The 27,746-nt window shown below is 42.9% G+C and overlaps 2 protein-coding genes across 4 annotated transcripts in view; one reads left to right on the top strand and one right to left on the bottom strand.

Moving 5' to 3' along the window:
• PIGL (phosphatidylinositol glycan anchor biosynthesis class L) overlaps window positions 1-1,635 on the bottom strand; it is a gene marked incomplete at its 5' end in the record, with an annotated part of 52,319 nt that extends 50,684 nt beyond the window's left edge. Inside the window, one exon of the mRNA XM_083875066.1 lies at window positions 1,389-1,635. Within this exon, the coding sequence (XP_083731192.1) occupies window positions 1,389-1,635 (247 nt within the window). The remainder of the gene's footprint in view (window positions 1-1,388) is intronic.
• A 1,781-nt stretch (window positions 1,636-3,416) lies between these two features.
• The window catches only part of NCOR1 (nuclear receptor corepressor 1), a 55,205-nt gene continuing 30,875 nt past the window's right edge, over window positions 3,417-27,746 (top strand). For 2 of the 3 annotated variants that reach the window (XM_083875461.1, XM_083875463.1), the window contains exons 1-10: window positions 3,419-3,463; window positions 16,542-16,719; window positions 17,983-18,122; window positions 19,614-19,809; window positions 20,765-20,947; window positions 22,868-22,981; window positions 24,586-24,642; window positions 25,108-25,160; window positions 25,886-25,952; window positions 26,334-26,506. In XM_083875461.1, the coding sequence (XP_083731587.1) occupies window positions 16,612-16,719; window positions 17,983-18,122; window positions 19,614-19,809; window positions 20,765-20,947; window positions 22,868-22,981; window positions 24,586-24,642; window positions 25,108-25,160; window positions 25,886-25,952; window positions 26,334-26,506 (1,091 nt within the window). In that variant the 5' untranslated portion in view covers window positions 3,419-3,463; window positions 16,542-16,611. Of the gene's footprint in view, window positions 3,464-16,541; window positions 16,720-17,982; window positions 18,123-19,613; window positions 19,810-20,764; window positions 20,948-22,867; window positions 22,982-24,585; window positions 24,643-25,107; window positions 25,161-25,885; window positions 25,953-26,333; window positions 26,507-27,746 lie in introns of all 3 variants that reach the window. The other variant, XM_083875462.1, reaches the window with a different exon arrangement.

Here is a 27,746-nt window from a genome sequence, read left to right on the forward strand (position 1 = left end):
GCACTTCAATCTCCCCACATCTGTGGAAAAGCCAGATGGGATGCACAGACCTCTGTCCCTCAGCAGAGACAAGGAAAGCTCTGCCCTAAATCTTGATTGGGAGGTGCAGAGCCATCAGTGAAGCCACCAAACCACTGGACTCCAATAGCTTAACCCCTGTCCTCTCACCTGGATGGTGTGGCAGGACAGAAAGCTCTGGAAACGACAGAAATGCTGGCAGTGAACTGGAGCTGCCAAAGGCACGGGGGAGGGGCTCTTTCCCAGAGTTAAGCAGCTTTCAGTGAAAGAATTCTGGTACTGCAATTTGGTCTGAAACATCAGTTCAAATGAGGTTGTTTTTATGCACAGAAACCTGAACAATGGAACAACTGCTCAGGTGTCAGGTCTGCAGAACAATCTGGAGCTTTAGCAGATCAGGAGAAGAACACAAAAGTGTCATGTGCTGTGAAAAGTTCTTGTTCTGGGCAAACAGTGGAGCCTGTAAGATTCTTTCCACTCTATTCAGCCCTGCAAGGCCTCAGCAGCAGTTTGTCATCACTGCCCTTCCAAAAATTACATGAACCAAAGGAAGAGTCCAAAGGAGAGTGATGAGAATGATTAGAGGTTCAGAAAACATGATCTATGAGGGAAGACTGCAAGTAATCAGGTTGTTTAGTCTGGAGAAGATAAGGCAGAGGAGGCAGATAACAGTCCTAAAATATGTAAGAGCCTGTTACAAAGGGATACTCTGAGTTCCATGTTCCCGTCAGGCACGAAAAAAAAATAAACAAACAAGCTTAAATTACACCAGTGACTCAGGAAAAAAGTGATTTGAGGGAAAGCTGAAGCAGCAGTGACACAGACCCCCCCAGGCTGAGGCAGCTCCCCGGACACTCTGGAGAATAAACATTTGTCTGCAGCAAATGAAGACACACCGATGGTGCCTCGGGTCAACTGATGGGCCCCGCAGTCCCTCCCGGGCTATTGTTCCACCATCGGACTGCAATGCAAGTGCTATTTTTAGATGTGTTACAGTGAATGTATCGCGACATTAAAACTGGATCATCCAAGCAAATCTGCGAGACGACAGCAGGACAAGGAGATGCCAAAAGGCCGCGCTGAGCAGCACCTCTGACAGCCCCCGGCACCGCCACCAGCCTGAAAGCGCCTCAGCGCTGTAACTTTCGATTCCAACACGATCCCCTCGGTTCCCTCACGACACGCTCTGTAAAGGGTTGAGGAGGCGAGGGAAAGGGGAGGGCGGGCGATGGCCGCACCGTGCCTCAGTTTCCCCACAGCCGGGGGATCTTCCGCCGCTCCGGGCGGGGAGAGCCCATCACGGCGGCCTTTCCCGGGACGGCGGGAGGGAGGGGTGTGTGTGTGCGTGTGTGTGTGCGGTCCCCGCTCACCTGCGGAGCAGCAGAGCACGGCGGGGGCGGCCCCGGCGCGGCGCAGGCCGAGCAGGGCGGGGGCGAAGAACATGGTCTCGTCATCGGGGTGCGCCGTCACCAGCAGCGCGCGCCCCCCGCCCCGCGCGCCCCCGCGGGACCCCGCGCGGCCCCGGCGCAGGCGGCGCGCGCCCCCGATCACCGCCAGCACCACCAGCAGCAGCGCGAGCGCCGCCGGCGGCCCCCAGCACCACGGGCCCGCTGCCATGGCGACCGCCCCGCGCCGCCGCCGCGCCGGCCGGGAAACGCCGGCCGCGGCACCAAGGTTCCGCCGAACGAAAGGGTCCCACCCCTCTCCCTATCCCTCTCACCGCCCTCCCGGTCCCGCCTCGGGGCGGGGCACACCGGCCGCTGCCGCGGAAACGGGGCCCGGGCTGTGCCGCTCCGGGACTCCTGGAAACGTGTCCTGCTGCTGCTGCTGCCGCCCCAGGGCCGCCCAGGCCTGGCGGGAGAGTGGAGGGTGTGCATTGAACACCCTGGGCGAAAACCGTATTGCCCTGACCCTGCCGGTACCTCAGTAGTGATTAATAGTGACAAAACCCGAGCTTTTCAGCGTGTGGTGCCTTTTATCCCTGCTGCGGAAGAGACCTGGGTTAAGGGAAAGCTCAAAAGCGAGGCAGGAGGAGCTTATCCTTCAAACACATTTTGTGAGCTATCCCGAGCGTGGCTGCAGATGGGGGAAGGTTTTGGATATGGTTTAGAAGTGAAGCCAACCACTGGAGAAAGCTGCAGAGCAGGAGGAGACAGGAAGCGTTAATATAAACATCGAACAGTCAATCAGATGCACCATGGCTTGGACACTTTGCTTTTCCACACAGGCAATATGGAAGACAAGTGAGCAGAGCAGTGCTGGAGTGGGGGAGCTGAGTGGGTTTAAAGCATAAAAGGTGATTGTGATTTAGAAGAGTTCTGAGGAGCAGCTCACACCTCACCAGATGTATATTTGACTGCTCTTCCCTGGCTCTTATTTGGACACCTTGAACCTCCAAGTGATTCCAAGTGAGAGCCTTTGGCTTGTGTTGGGATTAGACTGCGAACGCCAGCCCGGAGATGTGCCGTGTCACCGTAGCGTGGCACTTCTAACCGCTGTAAGAACACAAGCCTGGGTACAACACGTGTTTCCTGGGCGATCCCGTTTGTCACAGGCAGAGCCCCGGCTTTTTTTAGTCTGAACCAGTAATTGTGTGGGCACCCATCCTGCAAACGCGGGCACGACTTCTCCATTTAATGGAAATTGTGACAATGAGGTAATCTAATCTTGCCTAATGCTGTATCTTTCCTATAGTAAACCTGATTAGAGATTAATTTGTGGGTTTAGCGCATCCCGAGTTACACATTCGCACGTACGACGCCGTGCAGATTTGAAACTCTTTGAGAATGCAGGGAACGAGATACACACTCCTCATTCCGGGGAAGAATGAACAGACAATTTAACGAGATTTAAACCTCTCACATTTTCGGAAGCCATTCGCCGCCGGGGCACGGGCCCGGCCTCAGAGGCAGCGCGGGAAGCGGAAAGAGCCCTGCGGGACCGGCCGGGCTTCGGGCGATGCTCCCGTGTGCGGCTCCTGAGGCCGCGTTCACCGACACCCGGGCCCCTTATAGCTTAATATCAATTTACATCGCTCCGGCGGGGCTCTGCGGCTCCCCGGCGCTCCCAGCCCGGGCTGAGTCCCGGGAGCCCCTCACGGGCCCGGCCCCGTTCGCCTCATGGCGGCCGCGCCCCCCCCGGCCCTCAGCGGGAGGGGGAAGGAGCCCCTCCCCGCCGCACCGGCCAGCGGTCCTGGAAGGGCCATAGCATCCCGCCCTCCCACCGCCGCGCTCTCCGCTGCATTCTCTAGGCTTGTTGCGGTCTGTGCATCAGCACACATAAGCAAGGCCCGAGGAAAGGGGAGAGCCGCAGCGGCCGGTGAAAGGTACCGAGCCGCGGCTCCGAGAACTGTTCGGTATCTGTCAGGACCTGGCGGGAGGGGGCGGAGCGCGCGGGGCCGGGGGAGGGGAGGCAAGATGGCGGCGGCGGCGGCGCTGAGGGTGAGGTGAGACGCCGCGCCCGCCCAGCCCCGCCGGGACCCGCCGGCACCCGCCGCCCGAGCCGCCCCCGCGCCGCGCCTCGGTAAGCGCGGGGAGCCCGGCGGGGCGGCGCAGGGGGCAGCGGGCTGAGCTCCTCCGCTGTGAGGAGGAGGAGGAGGAGGAGGAGGGGGGAGGAGGGGGAAGAGGCGGGGGCCCGGCCATCCCGTCCTCCTCCCTCCTCACGGGGACGGAGCCCTGTGGTCTCCGGGGGGAGCCCGCCGGAGCCGGGAGGGCCCGTGGGGCAGCGGCCGGGGGCGCGGGGAGCGGGCGGATCGGGGGCGGGGGTGCCCGGTGCCCGCGGGGCTCTCCCCCCATTGAGGCTGAGGGTGCGCGGGGGGATGGCGGGGCCGGCCCTCGCCGGGAAGTTTTTGCAGAAATCCCCGAGCATCCCTGTGCTGGGCGTTCATCCTTGCGCTGTGGGCAGGAGACGTGCAAGTTTAAAAAAAAATAATTAAAAAAAAATAAATTAAAAAGAGGGTCAGTTCTTCAAAATTGTCCCCTTGGAGGCCCGGCCAGGAGAGCGGTGGCTGCTGAGGATGTGCTGCGGCCACAGCTCCGTGTCGGGGGAGCATCGCGGCCGCTGTCACTGCCGGGGAGTTGTTGCTGATGCTGACGCTGAATTATTCATATGGGACCTGTAAACATCCCCGCTTCTGTCATCTCCGGGCTGCTGCTGCAGGGCACAATGGAAGTGACTTTTTGCTAGAATTATTCTGGCTTGATGGTAAAGAACTTGGTGCTTGCTGATTTTTCTGTGCTTAGAAAAGCTGCGTGTATCAAGTTGGTTGCAGTTAGGCGAGATTGGAGGTGGATGTATGAACTGTCAGTGTTAGGCTGGAGTAAGCAAGTAGATATTGTGAACAATCTGTTGTCCAAAACCTGCTTTTTAGTGTTTCACAGATATGGGGTTAACAAGTTACCTTTTCATTGGTAAATATTGGTGTAACCCAGGACAACTTATTACAGTGAGGATGTCTAATCTTGATTTTTGTGGCAGCATTCTTTTATTAATTTTAGGTACAGCACTGCAGTTATGAACTGTTTGAGCTCAGATAGGAACTTTTATCCAAGGCAGGATGCTTTGAGAGGTAAAAACCAGTGCAATTATAACAAAAACTGGTGGTGGCACAGTGTAAGTGGCTGAAGAAGTGGCCACAATCATGTCACTGCACACAAGGGCCGTGCAGCTCCATTGCAGTTTTGCACTGGAGTTTTATTCCACAGAGCGTTGTTATTCCGGATTAACTAAACAACCTTGACATTTGGAAAGGAAGTCTGGAATATTTGAAGTGGATTTCTAGTTAGCTGAAACGTGGTGTGTCTTGTGCTGGGGAGGATGAAAGACCTTCGTGCTTAGCCCAGGGATTCAAAAGTTCAGGGGAAAGAAGCCAACTGCAGTGACCCTTTTTTGCGAAAGCGTGGTTAATTTTTTCTTTACGTCGCTTTTCTTTGTGGTATGGTATGGGCTGCTGAGGAGAGGGAGCTCTTTTGTGATTTATATGCAGGCTGATTTGTGTGTTTGAAATCCACTGTTCCGTGTTGGTCACTAAAATACCTCAGCTTGCTGAAATGTGGGAAAGAGCAGCGTTTTGGAGTCTTCTTTCTAAGAGTTGTAATGTGTTTTGGTTTTTTTTTTTTTAACATGTGGAGAGGATGTTACAAGTGTTTGCTTCCACAGGAGTTGCTTCTCTCTCTCTTGTTAATCATTGCAGCCATCAATTAGAAGTAACTCTCCAGATTGAAATTACATGCACAGAGTCAGAATATATTCATTTTGCTACACTGTGCTGCTGCTGTTTTGTTTTGAATACACTTTGTCTCCTACAACCGCTCATTTTAGTTGCTCTTTTGGGGCAGACATGTTTTCCACTGTGATCTAAAAGGATCCACAAAACTGTCTCATAAACGGTGGTATAAGTAGAGACAGACCCTAAAGCTCCTTTCCAATTCCCCCCTTAAGTCTCTTTCCACAGTCCTTGTGCTCCTCTGACTGCATATTCTGAGTTATTTCATTTCTCAGTTGTAGCATGAATGAGAGATGCTCACAGGGAAGGGAAGCTGCCTCTGCTTCAGCTGCTGGTAAATGCATGAAAGGAAATGAAAAAAAATCTTCTGTAGTAGAGAACAATATTTCTTATAAATAAGAAATTTATACTCTTTCAAGGCTCTCTGCAAAAGTTCTGGTGAAATGTTTTATTCCTCTATGTGGCCTTTTGCTACAAAATGATTTTAATGAGGGTTTTCTTGCCTGATTGAAAATACTGTTTAGAATTCTGGTGTGTGTAGTGACTTCCATTGAGGATTTTGACAATTGTTGAAGCTGGAAGGAGTCTATTCCTGGTGCAGGTGCAGCGCAGCACAGAGCAATCTCAAGAACAGACCTGTAACCAGACAGTGGTTTCATAATGCAAACAAACGTTTCCTGGATGCCAGGCTTGAACTCTTCAAGTCATTTATGTTCCTTAGTCAAATGTGAATCAGTGTTTCAATGCTGGGCTCTTAACTGAACGTGGTCCCTTCCCTCCCTACTGTAACTGGTCCAGATAAAAATTCTGACCTATGCAGGACTGCTGTCTGTAAATATTTACTTTGTGATACTTCTAAATTATGCAAATAGCCAGGACAGTGCTGAATGTATCTTCCATTTCAGTGTGTGTCTCATTCAATGATTCTCTGTCTAGTAATGAATTTCTGTGAGGTTCTGTTTCCCTTCCCTGCTCCTTCAGGGCTCTCCCAGCCGCTGGTAAGTCACAGCCTGGGCCTGCTGGGGCTCTGCTCAGTGGCTTGTGTGACACAGGGCTCAGTCTTACCTGTTTCTCCCCCATGTCCTAGGAGATATTCCCATGTCCTTGCCCAGCTCCACATCTAAACCTCTCATAATGTTGCCTCTCCTAGAGTGATTTGATAGACTTTCTTTTTTTCTTGAGGCTTGAGGAGCATGTTGGTCTGTGTGGTTTTGAAGTCAGCAACTTCACCTGCTTAGGATAGCAAAGGTTATTGCAAAAATTTAAGATACTCTCTTGGTAAAAAGATGCATCAGCTCTCTCTGAAAAATCCTATTTGTAACTTTCAGCAGTAAAATATGTAGAAATTAATGTTTTATACAGACAGATTACTTGGACAAACTGTTGGCCAGGACTTAAAAAATTCTGTGCATGTTGAGTGGCTGCTCTTGGGTAAAAGTGAAAATGAAAATACAGTCACAAAGGTGTTGAGGAAGAGGACACCTAGAAAAGAAAAGGGATGATGTTAAGCGTAAAATATGCTTTAATACCTCTGGTGTCATGAACTTGCTTGTTCCTCGTGCTGCAGGGAAAGGACATTTGGGTAATTCCCTTTTGTGTCCTCACCGTGTCAGAGGGCTCTTGTCCTGTGGGAGCTGCAGACAGCCCAGAGCACTCCCTGGCTGTGGGGCACAGCTCCACGTGGAGCCTCTGCTGGGCACAGCCCGGGGCTGCCTGCGAGGGCAAATCCTCTCCTGAAGGGATTCAAATCCCTTCACGTTCCAGGGAACACAGTCTGACAAATGTGAATATAAATCAACTGCAAAACCGACTGATTCCTGTCCTGTTTGTCAGTGTTACAGAGTTTACACAGGAGTTCATGACAAGTTCAAGTGCTGCTCAGCAAATGAGGCAGGTATATGATTTCAGATCAGCTGCACTCTTCACCTCATTAATAATATTTTGGGGCAAAAAAAGATGAATTACAGTAAATCAAAAAATTCTAGATACTCTATGGAGTTTTGTCTCATCAGGTTGATATTTTTCAACTCATGTTCTGTTTTAATTCTATGTGAAATGCTGGATTTGCAGAAAAGGGGTGTTTGCATGGTGGGAATCCTCCCATATAATCATTGTAGCTTCATGGTTTAGCTGTCTTGGAATGTTGTATCCCAAACCTGTCATAATAAATGTCACTTGCCCGTCTCATTGTAGCCAGTATTTGTATAAGTGCTGGTGTTTCTCTATGGTCTCAAATATCAGATTTAAACATATCTAGAACCTTGAAGTTCTGGGTTGGTTTTGGGTTTTGTTACTCCAGATCTAAAGGGTTATTTATACCATTCATAGTTCAAGATCTCTTTCATTCCCTTTTTCAATGGCTTGGAGACTGTTCTGTGAGTCCCAGTTGGAGTTATATCTTTATATATTGTTGCATTTCCTGTAAAATAGAGTATCTTAAATGTATTCATAAATGTAGTAGCAACAAACTTTGTTTCCAGAAGGCCCTGGTGCATTTCCTGTGGAGTATCAGAATGGACCAAGTTGTTGCTCTTAGATACAGTTTTAAAAAAATGTTATTTTAGCCTTTCTGTATTTTTTAGTTAAAATCTAGACTTGATTTTATCTGAACCCAGTCAGCTGAGGGGAATTATGAGGCTGATACTTAGTTTGCCCTGACCCTTTCTTTATAAGTGTTTTCTCTTACAATCCATCACAGTTTGTGGATTTAGTCAGTACGGATTAGTCAAGTTATATTTCCTTTCCAAACCAAAGCTGTTTTTAAAAGCTGTCACTGCAGATCCACTTTTGATAATCAATGAACTACAAGAAGATCCTGGAAACTTAAAATTGTGACCACAGAATTTCTTGGCTGGCAGGTGACATCAAAAGCAGTTTTACCTGCAGGTGGATTAACAGTGAAGGAATAAATGTGCAGGAGCTGTTCTTGAACTGTCTACACCTCCAGTCCAAAAAAGGAGAAGAAAAAAATGTTTTGAGAGAATATTTTCTGCATAGTGTGTGATGCATATGAAGTTTGAGTTGCTCAGCCATTTCTGACTCACAAGTGAAATGTGAGGAAAGAGGTGAATTGGAGCAAACCTCAGTGAATTGTGAGACACTCGTGAGTGAGGATGAGTTGCTGAGGAAGCTTTTTTTGCAGTTTTTACCTCTGTGGTTTGTGCAGCATCTCCTGCACTGGAGGATGCCTGGGCTGGTTTCTGTTTCACGGTGCAGTTTTCAGGGTGAAGTTTGAATGCTCCAGTTGATGTTTCAGAACCAGTGGAATTACCCTGTGGCAGGGATAGGGCCCTTCAGTAGGGATGAGGGAGATGTCTGGGGTTTGGGAACTGCTGGAGTCACCCCAGAAAAAACCTGTCTCCTCTTGAGAATGTGACTGGGCTTTTTAGGGTTTGCTTTGGACATTCAGTTCTGGAGATTTGGGTTCTTTGGCTCACAAAGTCTTTTCATGGTGTGCATTAACTGCGTGCTATTTGCCATATTGAGGCAATCAGGAATCTGGTGTTCCTTGGAAAATGTTTTTAGGAAAGAAGCTATCTTTGTTTCTATGACATACTTTTAAAACAAGAAAACCTGTGATGTTTGTACCCTTCTCAGTTTTAAGTCATCGCTCTGTGGTATTTTTAGTCAAGGAAATGTCTACATCCTTAATTTCCATTTCTGAAGGGAGGACTTCCTCCTACCTCTTTTGGCTGGTTTTGGTGTTATTGTGACCCTCCTTGGCAGAAGAGATCTGGATAAGCTCCATGGCAGGGTGTAAGAGCTGTTCCTCCATGAAAATCCAGGAGGAGATTTCCTCCCTCAGGGATTCTCTGTATCCCAGGATGTTACGTGGCAACTGCTGAGTGGATGCTGGAGATCTCAACTCTTACTGGCAGTGGATGTGCTCAGCATTCCTCTGTTTTTATTTTATTTTTTGGGTAGGCAAGTGGGTAATTGATCAGAAACTTCCAAAGATGTTAATGTGATCTTAGTTTTTCCTATTATTCCCTCCCTGTAATGCAGCAAAGTTTTTTATGGCCTGGGTCCTGAAATCAAGTGTTAGCAACTTTTCTTTAAGATCATAAATTACAGGAGGGATTAAAATAGAATTTCCAGGAGAGGAGTATCTTGTCAGCTGAATTTGATCAACCCCATTTTGGTAGAGCAGAAATTCTGTTTGTATTTGTAGGAGAGAGAGAGAGAGAGAAAGAAACTATTACTTAAAGATGAAGCATAACAATGTGATCTTGAGATCTGACAAGAGTTTGGATGCCAATTACATGTGTAAGGATGCAACCAATTTTCACCTTTGGAATGGCAACAAAAATTGCTTTGAATGACTCTTTAATACTTATTTAATATTTAGTGTTCCAAGACCTATTACTTTAAGTACTTTAAGCAGCTGGTAACCTATGAATGGAGAATCTTTTGCTATTAAAATGTGGAGTATAAAAACCTATTTTAATTTTTTTTGGCTCCCTTGATGGAGATGGAAAATTCTTCTTTGTGTAGAGTTAATGTGACATCTTGAATTGACAGCTGTAATGCTCCTTAACTTGTGTCATGTCTGTAATTGGCTAAATTAAAGTTTACCATGTGTCATGGAGAATATGTCAGGCACTGAAGAGCCTGAGTTACTGCTTTGGATGTTCAGAAATAAGATTATATTGTACATTAATGGAAATTTCAGGGCGTGAAAAGGGTTGAATTCAGATGTTTAGGCTTTTCTTAGCATCTATTTTTCAAATACTCCCATTGCTTGATTTATATGATGTTAATAATTAATGGAGAGAATGTTGTTCAGTGTTGGTAGTAAAACACAGACTCACAGATGTAACTTTTTTACTGTATTTCTAGCAGGGATAGAAATAGTGATTTTTCCATCAATAACTTTGTGAGTAGAGGGAGTGCAACTGTGTGAGATTAAAGTTCTTGGGAATTTATGGTGTATTTGGGAATTCATGGCTCTGTCTGTCAGAGAAGAAGAAAAGGCATTTGCACATGTGGAATTGTCATGGAAAATTCAGTAGTGAGTTGTTCTAACTTGGAGAAGATACATTCATTGTTTCTGTTCATTCCAATAGCATATGTCCTTGTGCTTTGACTACAAGCTCTTTGAGTATTCTGCAGCATAAAACTGAGTCAAAAAAAGATTAGAGAAAGTGTGGAAGAGGCCCTGAGCTTTGGGAATGATGCCTGTGTTCTGCAGAAATGGGAAGCACAGTACTCTGGGGCATATTTAAATGACCATTAGTCAAGTTGTCTTTTGGCCTTTGAACATTTTATTTTTGCTTGTAGCACACAAAGAATTTTTCATCTTTTGGAGGATGTGCCCAGCAGGTTTTCATACTTTGCAGTAGGTCTGTAAGCTTGGCCACAGTAGCCTGGAACACAGGTCCTTCAGTTGTAAAGCACAGAATTATCTTAAATCTGCTCAGGCATCAACCTTCTGGTAGGTTCTTGAATGAAAACCTTCTGTCTTTCAGGATTGTCCTGTCTATTGATCTTGTAGCTCCCATCCTGTCCCATCCCATCCCATCCCATCCCACTTTGCAGAATTTTGCAGCCAGGCTTCAGGGTTGGCACAGATCAGTTTGAACCTGAACTTCTTTTCTTTGTCACTAAGTTTTGCCCTCTGTATAAATGTCATTTGACTTTGCTGTGGACACTGAGCAGTGACTGAAGGACTGATGAGTGCTCTGGATGTGTTTGGTGCTTTTTAATGAAGATTTTCTAGGCTGTTAAGTCAGTGTGAGCTCGCAGCCCTACTGGTAATGTTCTGAGCACAGGGATTTCAGATGGGAGATGATGTTCAGCCTTGTACTGTGTCCAGTAATTGGAATAAACAACTTTTTAAATGGAATTGGACCCACTGAGCTATTTTTAGCAATCTGTCTTGAATGGGCATATTAGTGTTTTTTGGTGTATGGCATAGCCCCAGGATGCAAAGTTGATGTTTTTGTTTGAGTGTTTGAACAGGTTAATGATTACCTGGTAAAACAAAATACTGCTGGGAAGATTTGTTTTGCAAAGCTAGCAATACACTGTTTTGCTTATGTGGCTCTTGACTTGTAATTTTGATTTGTTTTATGTGATTTGAATCATTCTGTCTTGAGGGGTCTGTAATTCGTGTGGTCTGGTCACTGTGGTTGAATGGGCTGGTCCATAAATACAGCCTGATTTTGGTTTTTTCCATGAAGTAGTTTCATTACCTTTTTATGAAGTGAAATCACAGAAATAATTATTCACAAGTATTGTTATCATGCCTTGGATGAGGCCTTTCGAACCAACTGCTGAAACACTCCCTCCACTCTTCATTTTCTTGCCAGAGTAAACTTTGAATAAATATCCCTGAATTAATTTTGTGATTCATTGTAGATCCCCTGTGCAAGGCAGAGCCTCCCTTGCTCTGCCATGGGTTAGTTACATCAGAGCTCAATTTACTAAAGCTGCTGATTTAAAAACAAAATCCCCCAACTCGGGTTAGACTGTAATCTCATTCTTTGCACTCTTTATATCACACTTAGTTTGCTCAAAAACAAGATGAGGAAAATTCCCAAAAGGATGTGAAATTTAATTAGCAAATGTTGGTTAAGCACTTCAAGATGGCACGAAAATGACTCTAAATGCAGAAATGTCAGCTTGTTTTGGATAGCTGAAGGCAAACTGAGTTTCCCCATGAGACTGGTCTTTTATCCATGAAGGTAAGAGTTGGAGACAGGATATTCCAGCAAGTGGAGCAGGTGACTGTCCTGCCCTGGCACAGCTGCTGTCAGGTCTGTGTGGCCACAGGGAAGGGGTTTGGGGAACTGGCCTGCTAAAAATAGTCCCAGTTTTTAACCTGCTGTGTTTTTCCAAGTGAGGAGCTGCTTCACTCAGGCAGCGCCTTCAAAGTGCTGCAAGAATCGAGTCTTATTTCTGATTCAGACTTTGACTATTTCCTGGGGAGTCTTTGATAGATTTTTTAACCTTTCTGTGACTCATTTTCCCACATGTCTGCTGAAGATAGTTTGTACTTCTGCTTCTGAAGCATTTTGAGTTCTGGAGATCAAGCTGAAATTACGCCGTGATTGTTGCCATTATAATATTCAGTTCCAAATTATTTCTAACTTACTCAAAATTTCCCTGCATATGGTGAATGTAAGTGTGAACAGTAACTTTTAAGAGAATTCTGAATTGGATCTGTTCAGTAGTTTGAGCTGGCTAAAGACAGAAATATCGTCATACCTTTAGAAATAAACATTGTTAAATCATTTCTTTGCCCGAGAAGCTCAAATTAACACAAGGCCAAGTGTCTCTTCATAGTTCCTGAATCCATTACTCTTGTCATTGCTTTTTCTCCCCTGTGTATCTTCACTTAACTGCTTTTTTCTGATTCTTTGCTCCTACACGTCCAGTAATTTTTGTAATTTTTAATATTATCCATTTGATGCTACTGGGTTTCCCATCTGTTTTACTATAGAGTCTGGGAGTGTCAGTGAAATGGGGCATTATAACACAATACCTGGGTTCCGAACTGCAAAACAAGGAATATTTCTCTCTGCCCCTTCTAATTGTCAATATTTGGTGAGACAGACAATTTGCCAGCCTGGTTGGCAGCTGTATAAAAGTATTCATGACCCAACTTTATCTTTGTGAGACATGAGGCAGAATTCCAAAGTCTGTAACAGCTCTTCCAAACGTTTATATATTTAACCTCTGACATTTGCAGAATAGTATGAAAAGGTGCAAAAATACTTGTCTGAAAAATAGAATCTTGCTGTCATTTAGCTGGGTTGGAAGCTGATTTCTAGTGTTGAAATTTATTAGGGGTGCAGAAAATGAAGATGAGCAGCCTCTGTTCTGGCAGGGGAGAGGGGAGCAGTGCAAGGATCAGTGAGGCAGAGAGAGTTAATAAATAGTGAGGAACTTTCCAGGAGGATTCTGGTTGGCTTTGGGTAGAGCAAGAGGAGGTTTGTCATGACTAATGAAAGGATACAGCAGGGAGGAAAGCCCGGATGAGGTTGTTTACAGTCTGCACACACAGCTACAGTTTTATGCAAAAGGATGGCTGTATTTAAACATAATCTGGATGTATGGAAATTGGAGAGGTTACAGCAGGAAGCTGGCACTGCCCAGGAACTGGATTGATGAAGAATAATCTGTGTCTGCTGCAAACGTGTGAGCAGATGAGAGAGAGAGAGAGAGATACAGATGCTTTTGGCTGACAGGTCGTAAGGTTGCCTGCAGAGAAATAGGAGTTGAAGTCGAGCACTTACATCCACAGTTGCAGAATTAAGGTAGTAAGATAGGGAGAAATGAGCAGAATATTGGTGGTAATTCTGCTGGCAAAAATTGAGGAAAAAAAGTCCCTCCCCTCCCAGCAGAGAGGACAAACAAGCTGGTGCTGTAGGAGCCTGGGAGATAAGGGGGTCTGCAGGGCACACAGGGGGTCACACCAGGAGAGTGTGCAGGCACGTGCATGTGTCTGTAACAGGAAAAGGAGGCTTAGAGGGAGGCAATATTGTGCTTCAGTGTCATTTTACTTTGTACTCCAGGGTTGATTTTATCTTGAGAGAAATGAGCTCCCATGGAGGATCCCCATCCTTTAGTTCCCTTTCCACCTTGTAATTGCCAATATGTGACCACGTGTTTTCCTCTACTGTTACCCCCTTATCTCTGCTGCTCTTTTGCCAAGTTCTCTCAGGGAGGAGGAAAAATGGTCCCCCACCTCTGATAACTTCATGTTTTCTTTTTTTCCTCTCTGTGCTTCTCACTTCTCACATTGATCATGATTGTATTCTCTAATGTTCACTGTTGCTTTCTTCAGCTAGCAACTTTGATTTATTCCCCTTTTTAAAAAAATCCACTATGAACAGGATCACACTTGGAGTTTTCAATAGGAAAGTCATGAGATTCAGTGTTGTTCTATGTATTATGTAAAATCTGTAGTTATCAGGGGGCTTAGGTTGACACTTTTGGATGGATGCAGGTTGCTCATTCTTGTACTGCATGGCCTCTCTCTCGTCTTGCCATGTCCAGTGCAGAATCTGGAGAGATGGTCAGGCCCTCTCACTGCAGCTGGTTGTGAAAAGTTTCAGGATGAACACCAACCTAACACTGTGTCCACTGAAGTTCTTGTGAATGGAGAAATGGCTTTTACAGCATCACAGAAAGTGAGCGTGGCTTGAACTTTCAGCACCTGGGTTAATGATCAACTTGTGGCTTTGAATGAATATTGTGGGAATAAGGAGCAAATGTAACTTGACAGAGAGAAACTAAGGAAGGACCTTAAACCGTGCAGTGGTTGGCCTATATTTGTGTTTGATTTTCAAGTGGTTGCTCTCCTGATCCCCTCTGCACCCCCAGATCCTCCAGATCTCTGCACGTGAAGCTGCTGAGGCAGCACAGGTTGGGACATAAGCAGTTCATCAAACTGAGATTTGTACCTCTATAACCTTAAAGTCTTTGAGCACCTTTATACCACGGAGCCAGTTCATTTATTGATGAATGTGCCCCAGCCTGTGACAGGAGGAGTTATCCCATCAGTAAACATTGGATTGAGCTGACTTTGTGCCATAGCTTTCATTCCTATGAAAGCCCACCTAAGAAAGGAAAATCAGTGGGGTTTTTTTGGCTGGGGCAGGGGTTTAGGGGTGCTGTGCAGTGCTCAGGGACAGCTCTCTGCTCTCTGTGTGCAGCTGAACCTGCTGGCTTTGTGACACCGTGCCTTGATTAAATAGAAATCATATGACTCAGACCCATTAGACCATCACATAGTAGGTAAAGCTGTGCTCTAATGAATGCAGTGTGAATGATGAAGTATAATAAATGTTAATGGTGAAGCATTCTCTTACAGCTTGTCACTTGGATATGAATTATAGGTACTATAATAGATGTATAGCTACTATAAGGCACACTACTAGTGATCTGTAGTATTGCTTTGAAAGAGAAACTGTTGTCTTTTTCTTTGATTTTTCATAGCTGAAAATCAGGTTTAAGAGGTAAATGTAAATTTGTCTCATTATTCCAGTAGGCTGACATGGAAAGCTTTGTTTGACAGGGAGTTAAGGAGGAAAAATCCCCTGACCAGAACAGAAATGATAAAATATGTCAGATATACTTTAAAATCTGTATAGCTTGCTGTTTGCTGAGCTGGTTTTGTCTATTGACTGATAATGGAAAATGCAGTTCAGAAGTGTGACTTTATAGGTGGTGTCTGTGAAATGCTGTGGGTTAATGTGCTGTGAAATGTAGCCATTGAGGCAGAGATCAACAGTTTATTTGAAGGTCTGATATGTCTGCTGGGCTCTGGGCAACAGGTTGAGAATTTGCTCCACATCTGATAGAATTCTGGATTTAATACACAGGCTTCCAAGTTTGCATCTTTTGAGCTATCAGAAAAAATATTTTCTGTTAAAAATATATTTATGTGCAACATTTTTGCTTAGAGACATAATTTACCTGCTCAAAACACTGATGGGGGAGCAAGGTTGAATCAGTTTATTTGGATCTTTAGCAGCTGGAACTCTACCCAGCCTCAGGCTTGCTCAGACTTTGTTAGGGAACTTGTCTGCATTTCTTCAGTATTTAAAATCTTTCCCCAGTCGGTTTGCAGTTCAGTGTTTGCTCTCCATCTTCAGCTGGAGAACGCAGTAGAGGCAAAGTAGTCATTGATTGTCAACTAAGCAGAATTGTTTTAAGGCTTTGTAGTATATTCAGTTTCTGGCATCCTGTAGGAGCCAAACTATGCTGGCATTTGAAGCAGAGCTGGTTTTGTGCTTTGTGAGTGCCTTTTTTACTTGAGTTAAGCTGCTGCTGGATGGTGACGGCATTCAGGGCCTGACTAATGCACTGGGATTTAATGAACTGTAGGTGACACTGAGTGCAGCCCTAAGACTGGATCCTCTACCTGGATCTGAAAGTCAGCAACAGTTCATGGAATCCAAAAACTTCATAAAAGAAACGGAAGTGAACTTCATGTTGTGCTAAGGAAATTTACTGTAAATGCAGATTCCAGCTATAGACTTATAACCTCTTTAAAATTTATTGAAAGTGACCTACTTTTCTTGTCAAATTCTAACTCAACTGGTAACTGGTAAAAGGATGTATTCCGACAATATAATCCTCAAATCTTTGTGTCGACAATGCTGACACGTCTCATTTTGAGCCCATTTAAGACCCGTTAACATGTTTCAGACTGGAGTAACCTATTAAATAAATACATCAGGAAAAAGCTTTTACTGGTAATGGTTGTTTTGCTTAGGTGACTATGGCTGTAATGTATTGTGAGTACATCTGGTACTTCAGTGCTTATCAGCGATCTTTTTCCCTTTAGGCGGTTTCCTAGAAACATGATTGCTCGCTGGTCTTGATCTCACAGCTTTGTGGAGACTCCTTCCCTGATAATGTCAAGTTCAGGCTACCCTCCGAACCAAGGAGCTTTCAGCACGGAGCAGAGCCGGTACCCGCCCCACTCTGTGCAGTACACCTTCCCCAGCACCCGCCACCAGCAGGTAAGGGGACACCCAGGGCCTGGCCTCCAGCCAGGCTGCGCTGCCAGTCTTTGCCCTGCCAAAAAGGGATTATTTCTGGTTTTTAAACTAAGATGACACCAGTCGTTCGCGTTTGAAAACACGTCCATGTGCCCTGCTGGGGAGAGCTGCTGCCAGTCTGCTTGGTTAGATACTTGTGGGATGGCTTCTTCTGTTTTACTTTGCCTTCCTTGTCCTTATTAATATAAACATCATGATTTTACCATTGATTTCTCATTATTTGAATAAATTCAGTAGAGGTTGTGTTCCTAAACTTCTGTTGCCATATTGGGTTAGAATCTCTGTAAGTTAAATGTGGTACTCGTCAGAATTCTGTGCAAGGTGGAGAATGTGTAAAAACGTGTTGCACTGATTATTTTTTTTCTGAAGCAGCTGTACCAGTGCTGCCAGCTGAGTTCTGCTGGCCAGAATGGGAGTAAAAGATTTCTAAGGATATCCTGCTTGCTCATTTCTGCCAAGCTTTTATTCTGCCATCCTGTGCTCTGTGCTGTGGAGGACCAGCTGTTGGCTTTACAACAGTTCAGGTTTCCCTCATTTTAATGACATTCTCCTCCTGCTGCAGATACTTCTGATGTTTTCTTCTACTTCCATGTTAGCAAAAGGAAATTCAAAAACTGAAGCTTTTTGGCTTGCTCTGTGTTTATTTTTAGATAATTTATGAAAACTGGATCTCATGGGTAATGATCTATTACATGTCTTGTAGAGCTTCTCTTCAGTTAGTGCCAGCTGCATATAATTTTTAAAAGCAAGTGGTTGATCACACAAAGATACAAATACATAATCTTGTATCTCGCTTTGTAAATTGTATCAATTGGAAAATGCATTTTTTATATGTGTGACTCACAGTCCTGATTAATAGTGTCTGATATAAAAATGTCTTGAGGTGGTAACAAAAGAAATTGCCTCGAGGTTGCTCTCATTGTACCACTTTGCAGTTGGATGTGCAAGACTGATTTTAAGGGATATTTTTTAAAGGCTCTTCATCTGCTTGCTGCTGACTCATCTGTGTTTTGTTAGAAGTTGTTAATAAATTAGGTGGAATCCCTAGTGTAAATATTTAGTCTCTTTAAAGTTTATTTAAATCTCGGAACTGCCATTCGCCAACATTTATTTGAGCTGCAATAAGACCTCATCGATCTGGCGTGACTCTATTTAATATCTTTGGAAATGCTCACGGTCACTGCGTGCTCTTGTTCCTATTAACACGGGAGGTGTTTCCCTCAGGAATTTGCCGTTCCTGACTATCGCTCGTCTCACCTGGAAGTCAGTCAGGCCACGCAGCTCCTGCAGCAGCAGCAGCAGCAACAGCAGCAGCTCCGGCGCAGGCCCTCCCTGCTCTCCGAGTTCCACCCGGGCTCTGACAGGTGAGGAGGCTGAGTTTGTAGGGGTGTGAGCACCACCCTGGTGCTTGCAGCTGCTCCGGGGTTACCTGGGGACACGAGGGGTGGACAGCAGCAGTGAGTGACTCAGATGTCGGAGTTTACTTTCAGTTTGCCAATATCTTCCTCCCCAGCAGAGCGGGTCACTGCCTGGGGGGTGATCAGAGTGCATCATCGTTGCTGTGCTGCTGGTGGGTTCAACAAGGTTTTCAGACAATGTCAGGCGTTGATTGGAAGAACATTGAATGTTCTCTGAACGTCAAATTCAGAGATTAAAACCCCACCACAGATCAGAATAATATTAACTGGATCATCATAATTGTAGCAGAAACGTGTTTCTATTTAGAGAAGAGATTCAAATATGATTTATGCACTCCATTCTTTAGTGCGTTAGGCTGCTGGTGTAAGTGTTAGTGCCTGTAACAACCTCTTTTTTTCTTGCACTCACTGCTTGTAAAAACCTTCTTTTGCCTTGGACTCTTAGTGAATATATCTGTTAGGAGCAACTTTATATGCAGGATTACTGCTGGAGGTTTATTTTGGCTATAACTGGCCGATCTGGTTCTGAACAAATACCCATGATGAATGTTATGTAAATACTGGTCTGGCTTAAAATCTCATTAGGATATTCCCAGAAATAACTTGATGATAGTGAAATCTGGGGCTTCCATATTGCCTTCATCTTGTGTCAGCAAAATGTCAGTAAGGCTCTGTTCTAATGCTGAGAATCACAGCAGCTTTTAGAGTTCTCAAAATTGAGTTTATAGCAGTAGTAAATCACACCCCCCCCCCAGACTGTAAACTTGTAAAAGCTTATTATGGTAGTTCTGGCAAACTCCAGGAAACTGCTGCTGTCATCTCTTCAGTGGCACTTCATAGGAAGATGTTGAAGCATATGAGGGTTTTTATGGACATCCTGTGCACTGCACTGGGAGCAGCAAGTGATAACTGTTGAGCATTTTTCTGAGAAGGAGGAGTCTTTAAATGACTCATGGATTGAATCAATGACTGCTTCTGTCACAGAGCAGCATTTTAGTAAAGATCGAGTTCCAAACAGACTCATGGCTCATCTCAAGCGTTCTGTGTATATTTAAAAATTATTTGGCTGCAAAAATTCAATAATGGAGCTGTTGTGGGCATCTTCAGTGGAATATAGTACTGTGTTTTTCTCATGGATTTTTGGTGTGTTTATAATTTGAATCAGAGCTTTGATTTGGACAATATCCTTGTAGCAATGCTGAATTTCTTTAAGGCTATATAATGATAAGGGTGCCTTTAATTTGAGATTGAAGTTAATTTTCTCTTTTCCAATGGTTTTTAGCTGTTGTATTTTTGAAGATCATTCTTAAAAACATTAATCTGCTTTACTGTTTAGTAGGACCTTCACCAAATTGCATCTCCTTTAAAATTAAGAAGTGTTGAGGACTTTTCTTGTATCAAGAATGTATATTTTAACAGTTTATCTCCTCTGTAAAGGCCTCAGGAAAGGAGGACTGGATATGAGCAGCAGTTCCATCCAGGCCCATCTCAGACGGATCATGATTCACTGGAGTCGAAGCGACCACGTCTTGAGCAAGTGTCTGATTCCCATTTCCAGCGTGTCAGTGCAGCCACTGTCTTACCTTTAGTGCATCCTCTGCAGGAAGGGTTGAGATCTGCAGATATTAAGAAGGTAAATCCATTTGCTGTTCCAGTGCTGAAGGTGTAACTTTCTGCGTTGCCGTGAGCTAATGGGATTTTGTCTGTTAGGTAGTTTTTTTGTTTGTTTAGATTTTTTCTTTAATCCCAAACATTTACTTTTACACATTATCAGGAGCTGTGATCATGAGTCAGTGTTACTCTCTTACAGTCTGACTCAAACACAGTAAATAGACTGGAATTCTGAATTGCCACTACTCTTTTAAGTTACTCAAATCTCAGTTGTAAAATGATTGTAGCATAGTACATGAAATATTTCTGCTTTTCAACTGAAAGCTGCTGGCAAGTGCATGCAAGTCCATTTTTTCCTGTAATTAACATTGGGACTGAATAGTCAAAGTACTTCCTTCCACCCCCTTTTCCCTTTTAAGCATTTGAAATGAATCTGCTTATTTACATAACACTAATTATACTTGTCACTGTCTCATTTTGGCTAAATCTAGGACAGTCTAGTTTGGGGTGGGTATTTTCTATTTTAGGTATTGAATATTAGAGCTAAATTCAAGAAAACTTCATATTTATGACCACAACTAACTCCAGATGTGCTTTATCAGGGTGGTCATAATGATCTTCAAGAATGTCCTCCTCATAGGTGCAGAGTATTGAGGAGTGGCTCTCAAATAACCCTTCCTTTAAAAATAAAAGTTACTATTTACATTTATGAAAATGTATTTTAAAAGGAAGGCATTTGAGAAGTGTTTCAAGGTAAATATTGCAGTATAGTGTTTTCTAAAAAAAAAAAAACAACTTTGAAATTACAGTATCATAAAAGATTTAGAGCATTATGAAAACTTTAACGGACTTCGCAACAGAGATGTAGATAACTGGAAATTGTTGTTAATTCCTGGGTGTTTGGTTACTGAGCGCTCATTCCCAAGTTATGACTGATCTCCTCTTTATCTCCCCTCCATCTCCTGTCCCCATGGAAGGACCCAGCTTTTGGAGGAAAGCATGAGGGACCATCTTCTCCAATTTCTGGTCAGCCTTGTGGGGAGGACCAAAATGCTTCACCTTCCAAGCTGTCCAAGGAAGAATTGATACAGAGCATGGACCGCGTCGATCGTGAAATTGCAAAAGTGGAACAGCAAATCCTGAAACTGAAGAAAAAGCAAGTAAGCACAGCAGGCACTGCTCTTGTTTCTGAAAGAGGTGTGGAAAAACCTCATTTGGTGACGGTGAATTTTTTGGTTGCCTGAATCAGATGGAGAAGTTGAAAAGGAAAGGTTGTGTGTACGATTTTATTTTAAGTAAGTTGGACATCACGCAGTTTTAAACATTTTTGAAAGCAGGAGAAAGCCACGTAGGAACAGCAGCAGTAGATGGGTTTATATTTGAAACTGCTGTGAAACAAGGGCGCTGTGACTGTAATTTCAGCTTCAGAGCTGCCTGCTGGCTGAGGGGAGGATCATCTTTCTTCTTTCATAGTCTGTGCAAGGGGAGAATCCCTTGCATGCATCTCCAAAACCAGAGCTTGTACAGAAGTCCCTGGATCATCTGCTTTCCCAAGGGCAGGAGATCCCAACATCTGGAGCTAAGGTCAGCCTTGGGGGAAAGTGCAGTAGGAGAGATGTGAATAAACAGATAGCAGAGAAATAAAGGAGGAAATACTACCTTTTTTTTTTGTATGGCCCCGGCTATGCTTTGCATCAGAGAACTGCACTTCAGCCACTGGAAGCAAAGGAAGTGTTTGCTGGCAGAAGTTGTTGCTTTCCCAGTAACTCTTGTGGCCAAGTAAACCCACCCTTCAATCGAGGCATCTGTTAGTCATTGACAAAAACAAAGTCCTTGTTTCCTTTTCCTTTTCTGACATTCAAAGATCCAGATAGAAAAAGTGCCAGCTTTACTCTTTTATAGTTGGAGCTCTGGAGGAAATGAGAGTTACACTGTAGGATTTGTTAACTTGTAGGTTCAGGATAACAGACAACTCTGAGGAGCTGTGTGCTTTTATGGTCTGGAAGCATTTAATTATGTCTGAATTTTAATGACCTGTAAAGTGACCTCCAGCAGAAAAACAAAAAAGGATGTCACTGAGTACCTGTTTGTGTGTTAGTGATGCTTATCTCTGTGTGCACTTTTCCACAAAATCAGCAAGTGCTGTGCAGCTCATCTATGAAGGATCATTGGTGCACATTGGTCTGTAATTCAGCTTTAAAAAAATGACAAAGTTGATGTTGAAATAAATGAGCCCGTGTCTTAGGGCATTCTGCTAAAATTTTAGAGAATTCTTGCATAGCAATGCAGCACATTCTAGCCAGGACTGTAAGGCAGGATGGATCCCTGGTCTCAGAAGTTCTTTGCTGTATATTTGTGGCAGCCATGGGTGAAGGATGTTTAAAAAATTAAGATGTCACTGAACCAGATTTATTTGATGTGAAAATAAATCACAGCAGTGTAGTAGCTAGGAAAGGGTTACAGGGTGAATTTTTTTTTTTTGCTTTTGGTTTTTTTTTTTTTTTTTTTTTTTTTTTTTTTTTTTTTTTTTTTTTTTTTTTTTTTTTTTCTTGTTTGGCATTGTAACAGTCTTGGAACTTTAATACATGTGAAGTGGTTTATTTTTGCTGTGAAGTACCTTTAGAGTGATGTTCTCTGTGGAGTGTTAGAAGGACTTTTGTACCTTTTAAAACTGTAAGACAGCAATAATGGTGACATTTGAACATCTAGAGTGCAGAAAGGCAGCTCTGTGCTTTATTTCCACGGAGAGAAGGCAGCTCTGATGTAACTGTTCTCCAAAGTTGATACTTTGGTTTAAAGTTAAATAATGATAAATTATAGAGTGACAGTGGCTTTAACTGTCTGAAACAAGTCTGATTCAAGGGAGGTGAGTCTTGTAAACAGGTAATTTCAGTTATCAATAGTACAAAAAATAGTCTTGTTATTGTCCCTGTGGGCATTAAAACCATTTCATTCATTCCTTGTCAGCGCAAAGTGAAATAAGAGGCATTGCTGAGTGATCAGCTGCGTATTTTATCTCTGGTGACTAATTACTGGTGGGGGGAACATGCATGGCTGATTTTTTTTCTTTGGTCTCTTAGCAACAACTTGAAGAAGAAGCTGCTAAGCCTCCCGAGCCCGAGAGGCCGGTATCCCCTCCTCCCGTGGAGCAGAAGCACCGCAGCATCGTCCAGATCATTTACGATGAGAACCGGGTCAGTGTCCCCTGCTCCTCACCCAGGGGCTCTCACTCCCCCATGCTGACATTCCTCAGCTCTTCATTGACTTCCATGGGGCACATTGTTGTGTATTACTGGTTTGCCCACCCTTCTTTTACTATTCATTTGCTTTTTTTGCTTTTTTAAAAGACATTTATATGACATTTTTATTCTCGGTTGTGGGAGTCTTCCTTGTGTCTTGTAAGCACTCTGAGCTGTGGGTCTCTGTCACCAGAGGACACAAAAGAACCACACTCACCCATCAGGTTGTGAGACCAGAAACAAGAAAGAAGTTTATTTTGGAATCTTGGCTTATATAGTCTTTGGAATTTGATCAAGGATTGGAGGACGAGGTTAACACCTCTCTGACTCCACTGAACAACCTAAAAATCCATCAATTTATCTTTCCTATGGAAAAGAATGTATTATTTATCACACATCAGTCTTTGTTTATTTTACAATACATGAAAAAACTCCAATAAAAATGTAAACTATCAGAAAGCTGAAAAATCAAAACAACAGGTCTCAGACCCTTGTGCTGAGATCCATGAATTATAGCTATATATAAACACAGAAACACATATATCCTTTTAAGTGTGTGATATGAAAAATGCCTCAGAAATTCATCTTGAATTCCCTATTCCTCACATGAGCTGACAAACTTGGCTGGAGACTCTACTTTTAAATGAGCTGAAGAGAAAAAAACTGCAAACGTTGTAGGATTTTGTGCCTTCTTTGTAAACTCTGACTTCTGGCACTTAAGATTTGGATAAATGAACAGATATGGAAAAGTAATATATTGGTGAATTATGCGCTTGTGTTGTTTAAGTGGTGAGAAAAGTTCAGGAGCTCAGTGATATTGCCAACAGTAACAGCAAAAATGCTTCCTGCCTTTTTTTCCCATGATATTTTGAGATTAGGGAGTCAGATATCTGGGGGTTTTGAAAGTATTGTGTGATCTTCTGTGAGACTGGTATATGTTTGTTTAATTTCCCAATTTTATTCTGTAGTTTAGAGGATCAGCTAACTTTTATTACAATAGAATTATTTTTTTTTTTAATTTGAGGAGGTAAAAACCCCCTCCAAAACAATGCTAGATTTTGTACAGTACAACTGTATCCCAAGCATGTCATGCAAGGAGAGGTCAGAATTATTTTGTGGTCTTCACTTAGTGTGAGTGAGGGACCTTTGACATACTTTGTGTGTTTATGTCCACATGGATTCACACTCCCAGATTTAGCAATTGGAGAATTTTAGTCTCTTAATTTCATTTTTCAAAGCTAATTATACTTTATTTTACTGGACACTTTTCTTCCTCTTTATAATTATTTGCTGTATAATGAAATGCATGGTTTTTTGGAACTGCAGAGGTCAGTTCCTGCTTTTATGCTCTATCAGCTTCCAGACTTGGAGATCAGAGTCACTGCCACACAATTTGTGTCCAGGTTTCTTTATTTGCTGAGGCAACTTTGCAGAAGTAGGTTAAGAAGGATCTCATGTGGTCAGGCAGGGGTTTAGCAGAGAACATAGAGTTCAGATCCACATTTGACATGAACTTCAGAGGATTTACTCACCCGATACCAAAAAAATCTTATTTGCAGAAAAAAGCAGAAGAAGCTCACAAGATTTTTGAAGGTCTTGGTCCAAAAGTTGAACTGGTAAGTTGTGGAATTCTGGTTTGGTTTGGTTTTTTTTTTTTTTTCTTTTCTTTTGTACTACTTTCTGTGTTGCCAGTTGCTCTAATTCTGTTGTGCTGAACAGCTGTAATTCTGTGATTATGTGTAGAAGAAATGTGTCTCTAAATGCACTGGTGAGTTGGGGCTTGAGTGAGTTCATTGGCCATGTAAGTGTGATTTTTAAAATGGATTTTCATCTATTTGAGAGGACAGTTTGAAGTATGAAGAAGTGAAGTACCGTTATATATATAATCAGTTATACTCTAATTTTAAGTAATGAAATCTGTGCTTTATGCTGAGTATCTTGTAGTCCCTTCAGCTCTGCTGCATCTCAGATTGAGTGCACTATTCTCAGAATACTAAAATATTGTTAAATGTGCTGCATACACATTTAGAGTTCCATGCATTGCAAAGTGCTAAATGTTCCTTTCTCATCCCAAATTGCAGCCACTTTACAACCAGCCCTCAGACACCAAGGTCTACCATGAGAACATCAAAACGTGAGTGCTTTAATACCCTCCCCTTGTCCCATTCAGGGGATCTGGACTTAAACATTCCCTCACATTTTTTTATTGCTGTCATCTCCAAATAGGATGTGTGAGTTTTAACCATAATTAAAAGCTTCCAGTCCATGTAACTTTCTGATTTCTTTATTGTAAAAGAGTTCTGCAAGATGTGCATTATATGTACTGAAGGCAGAGGGAAGCCCTGGCTTTCTATCTTCATTTAAAGACAAAGACATTTAAAGGCTGTCCTTTAAAAACATCTCTTTAAAAAAACTTATTTTTGCTCCACTCCACCAAACAAATTTGTATAGCAGTTCCAAAGTACTTATTTCTTGAATAATTTATTGGAAAACTTAACTCTAGGGCTGAATTGGAAGGACTTTCCCCCCATAAAAGCATAATAGTTTAAACCAATTTTTTCATTTTATCATATTATCTTTCTTGTGGTAAAGGAAAGCACCTGCCTTGAAATTGGAACCTTTTGTGTCTCAATTGCTTATTCCAGCCATCTTCAAGAAATTCCTCTCTGAAAAAATACAGTATTAGGTGATTTAGGTATCTGGACTTCATTGGGAATTTTCCCTACTTTTTACCCTGAAACTGTTATTCATAATAAAGATCTGGCATCTAGAATTGAGATAGGGTTTTTTTTTTTCAGTAGTTTTGAAGTGTTTAATTCTTATGTAATTCACTTTTTTCCCCCTAATTCTGTTTTCCAGAAACCAGGTGATGAGGAAAAAGCTGATCCTATTCTTTAAAAGAAGGAACCATGCAAGAAAACAACGGGTAAGAGCACCATGATTTTCTAAAAGGAGCACCTGGCTGGTCTTCTGCCTGGACCTTTGTCTTGCATTCCCAAATATATTGATTAGAAAAATAAGACCTTAAGCTAAAACAAATGTGGGATATTTCTGGAAGGCAGTATTGACAATTACCGAATACCACTAGGATGTGTGAAGCAAAGAAATAGTGTATAATATTCAGAATCTACATTTTTATATCCACTTCTTCGCCCTCTTTGTGGTGGAAATTTGGTATAAGTCATCTTCAACATGGAAGGGACTGGAGCAGGAAAAATCTCTGCATTCCAGGAGCCTGCCCATGTGCCATGTATTGATCACTTGGTGTATTTTGCTTAGTTCAAGGTTTCCTTTTGGAATTTAACAGGAACAGAAAATCTGTCAACGTTATGATCAGCTGATGGAGGCATGGGAGAAGAAAGTAGACAGGATAGAAAATAATCCACGCAGGAAAGCCAAGGAGAGCAAAACACGGGAGTACTATGAGAAACAATTCCCAGAAATCCGGAAGCAGAGAGAACAGCAAGAAAGATTCCAAAGGTATTACTGGAGATGGGAAATATTCCTGCAAAATATTTCTTCAGTCTTGAGTTTTAAAATTGTTCATAATAAAATTAGTTAATTTTAATGATTCAGTTTTATGTTCATCACTTCATTGTTTTAAAAGGGTATTTAGTGTGTCACGGAGTATAAAGTGAGATGTTCTTCCCTTTGTTCACTGTTTCCATGGCATTGAGCTCAAGTTTCACTTCCCATCCTAAGGATCTCCATGACTTTATCTGTCCACTGTCACAAGTGTCCGCTTTGCTGTCCCTCCCCTCCAGCTGTGCCAGCCTCATCCCTTGGTGTCCTCTCAGGCTGCTGTGGTGATGTCCATGGGGTTCCTTTCCCTTTTCAAATCTGCCATCAAACCCCATATATTCCAAAGGGAACACAGGAAAAGGGCCAAGCAGCAAAAGCTGCTTAGGTTGTGGTGTTAGTGAGATAAGGAGAGTTGAGCTGCTCAAAAAGGGATTTGTGGAGTTCTGAAGACAATTGGAGCATCAACTTCCCTGAGCCTGTTCATTTTGGGCACACACCCTAATTTACACTGGTATTTTTCTGTCACTGTCTGTGTTACTCCTGTGTTTCATGATCCCTGTATTCATTAGCCCCCACACTCAAAAACCATTTATCTTCTTAATTAACAGTTTGACTGATCTTTTGTTGTACTTGCCTGATAATTTTATTCCAGACGTTTTTGCATTTTAAAATATTCAAGGTGCGACAATTAAGGCCCTATTATTTAATTTTAATCTATCAGACATTTGTTAGATGAAAACTACAAGGAATCTTAAAAGGAATGAAGTGCAATTCACTTGAGAGTTCACCTTGCAGTACTGTAGGTAGAGAGATAAGATTTAAATTAGAATTAGGTCAAATTTGATTCAGTTGTGTTGAAATCTGTTTATCTGATGTCCGAAATCATTTCAATACACCTTGGAGAGTTCAAGCTCCATAAAGATTTAATCTCATGTCTTGTAACCATCTGTCTACATCACCTTTCTCTCATAAAACATGGGGAAAGCAGAGAGTTTGCAATACGTTGTGAAGGGTGCAAGATATTGTGGAATTAAGAAAAGAAGAAAGTAAACTGTTAGAATGGGAACAGCACTAATACATAAAAAATTTCACTTAAAGAATACATTATGTCTTTGTAATTGCAAACTACTTGAGAAGGGGTCATATCTTTACATTAAATTTACATTCTGTAAAATAATGGCCTCTCTGTTTATAGCTG

This window comes from Zosterops lateralis, assembly GCF_965231275.1.
Source record: "Zosterops lateralis genome assembly, chromosome: 19".
In the NCBI taxonomy this organism is placed as follows: Eukaryota; Metazoa; Chordata; class Aves; order Passeriformes; family Zosteropidae; genus Zosterops; species Zosterops lateralis.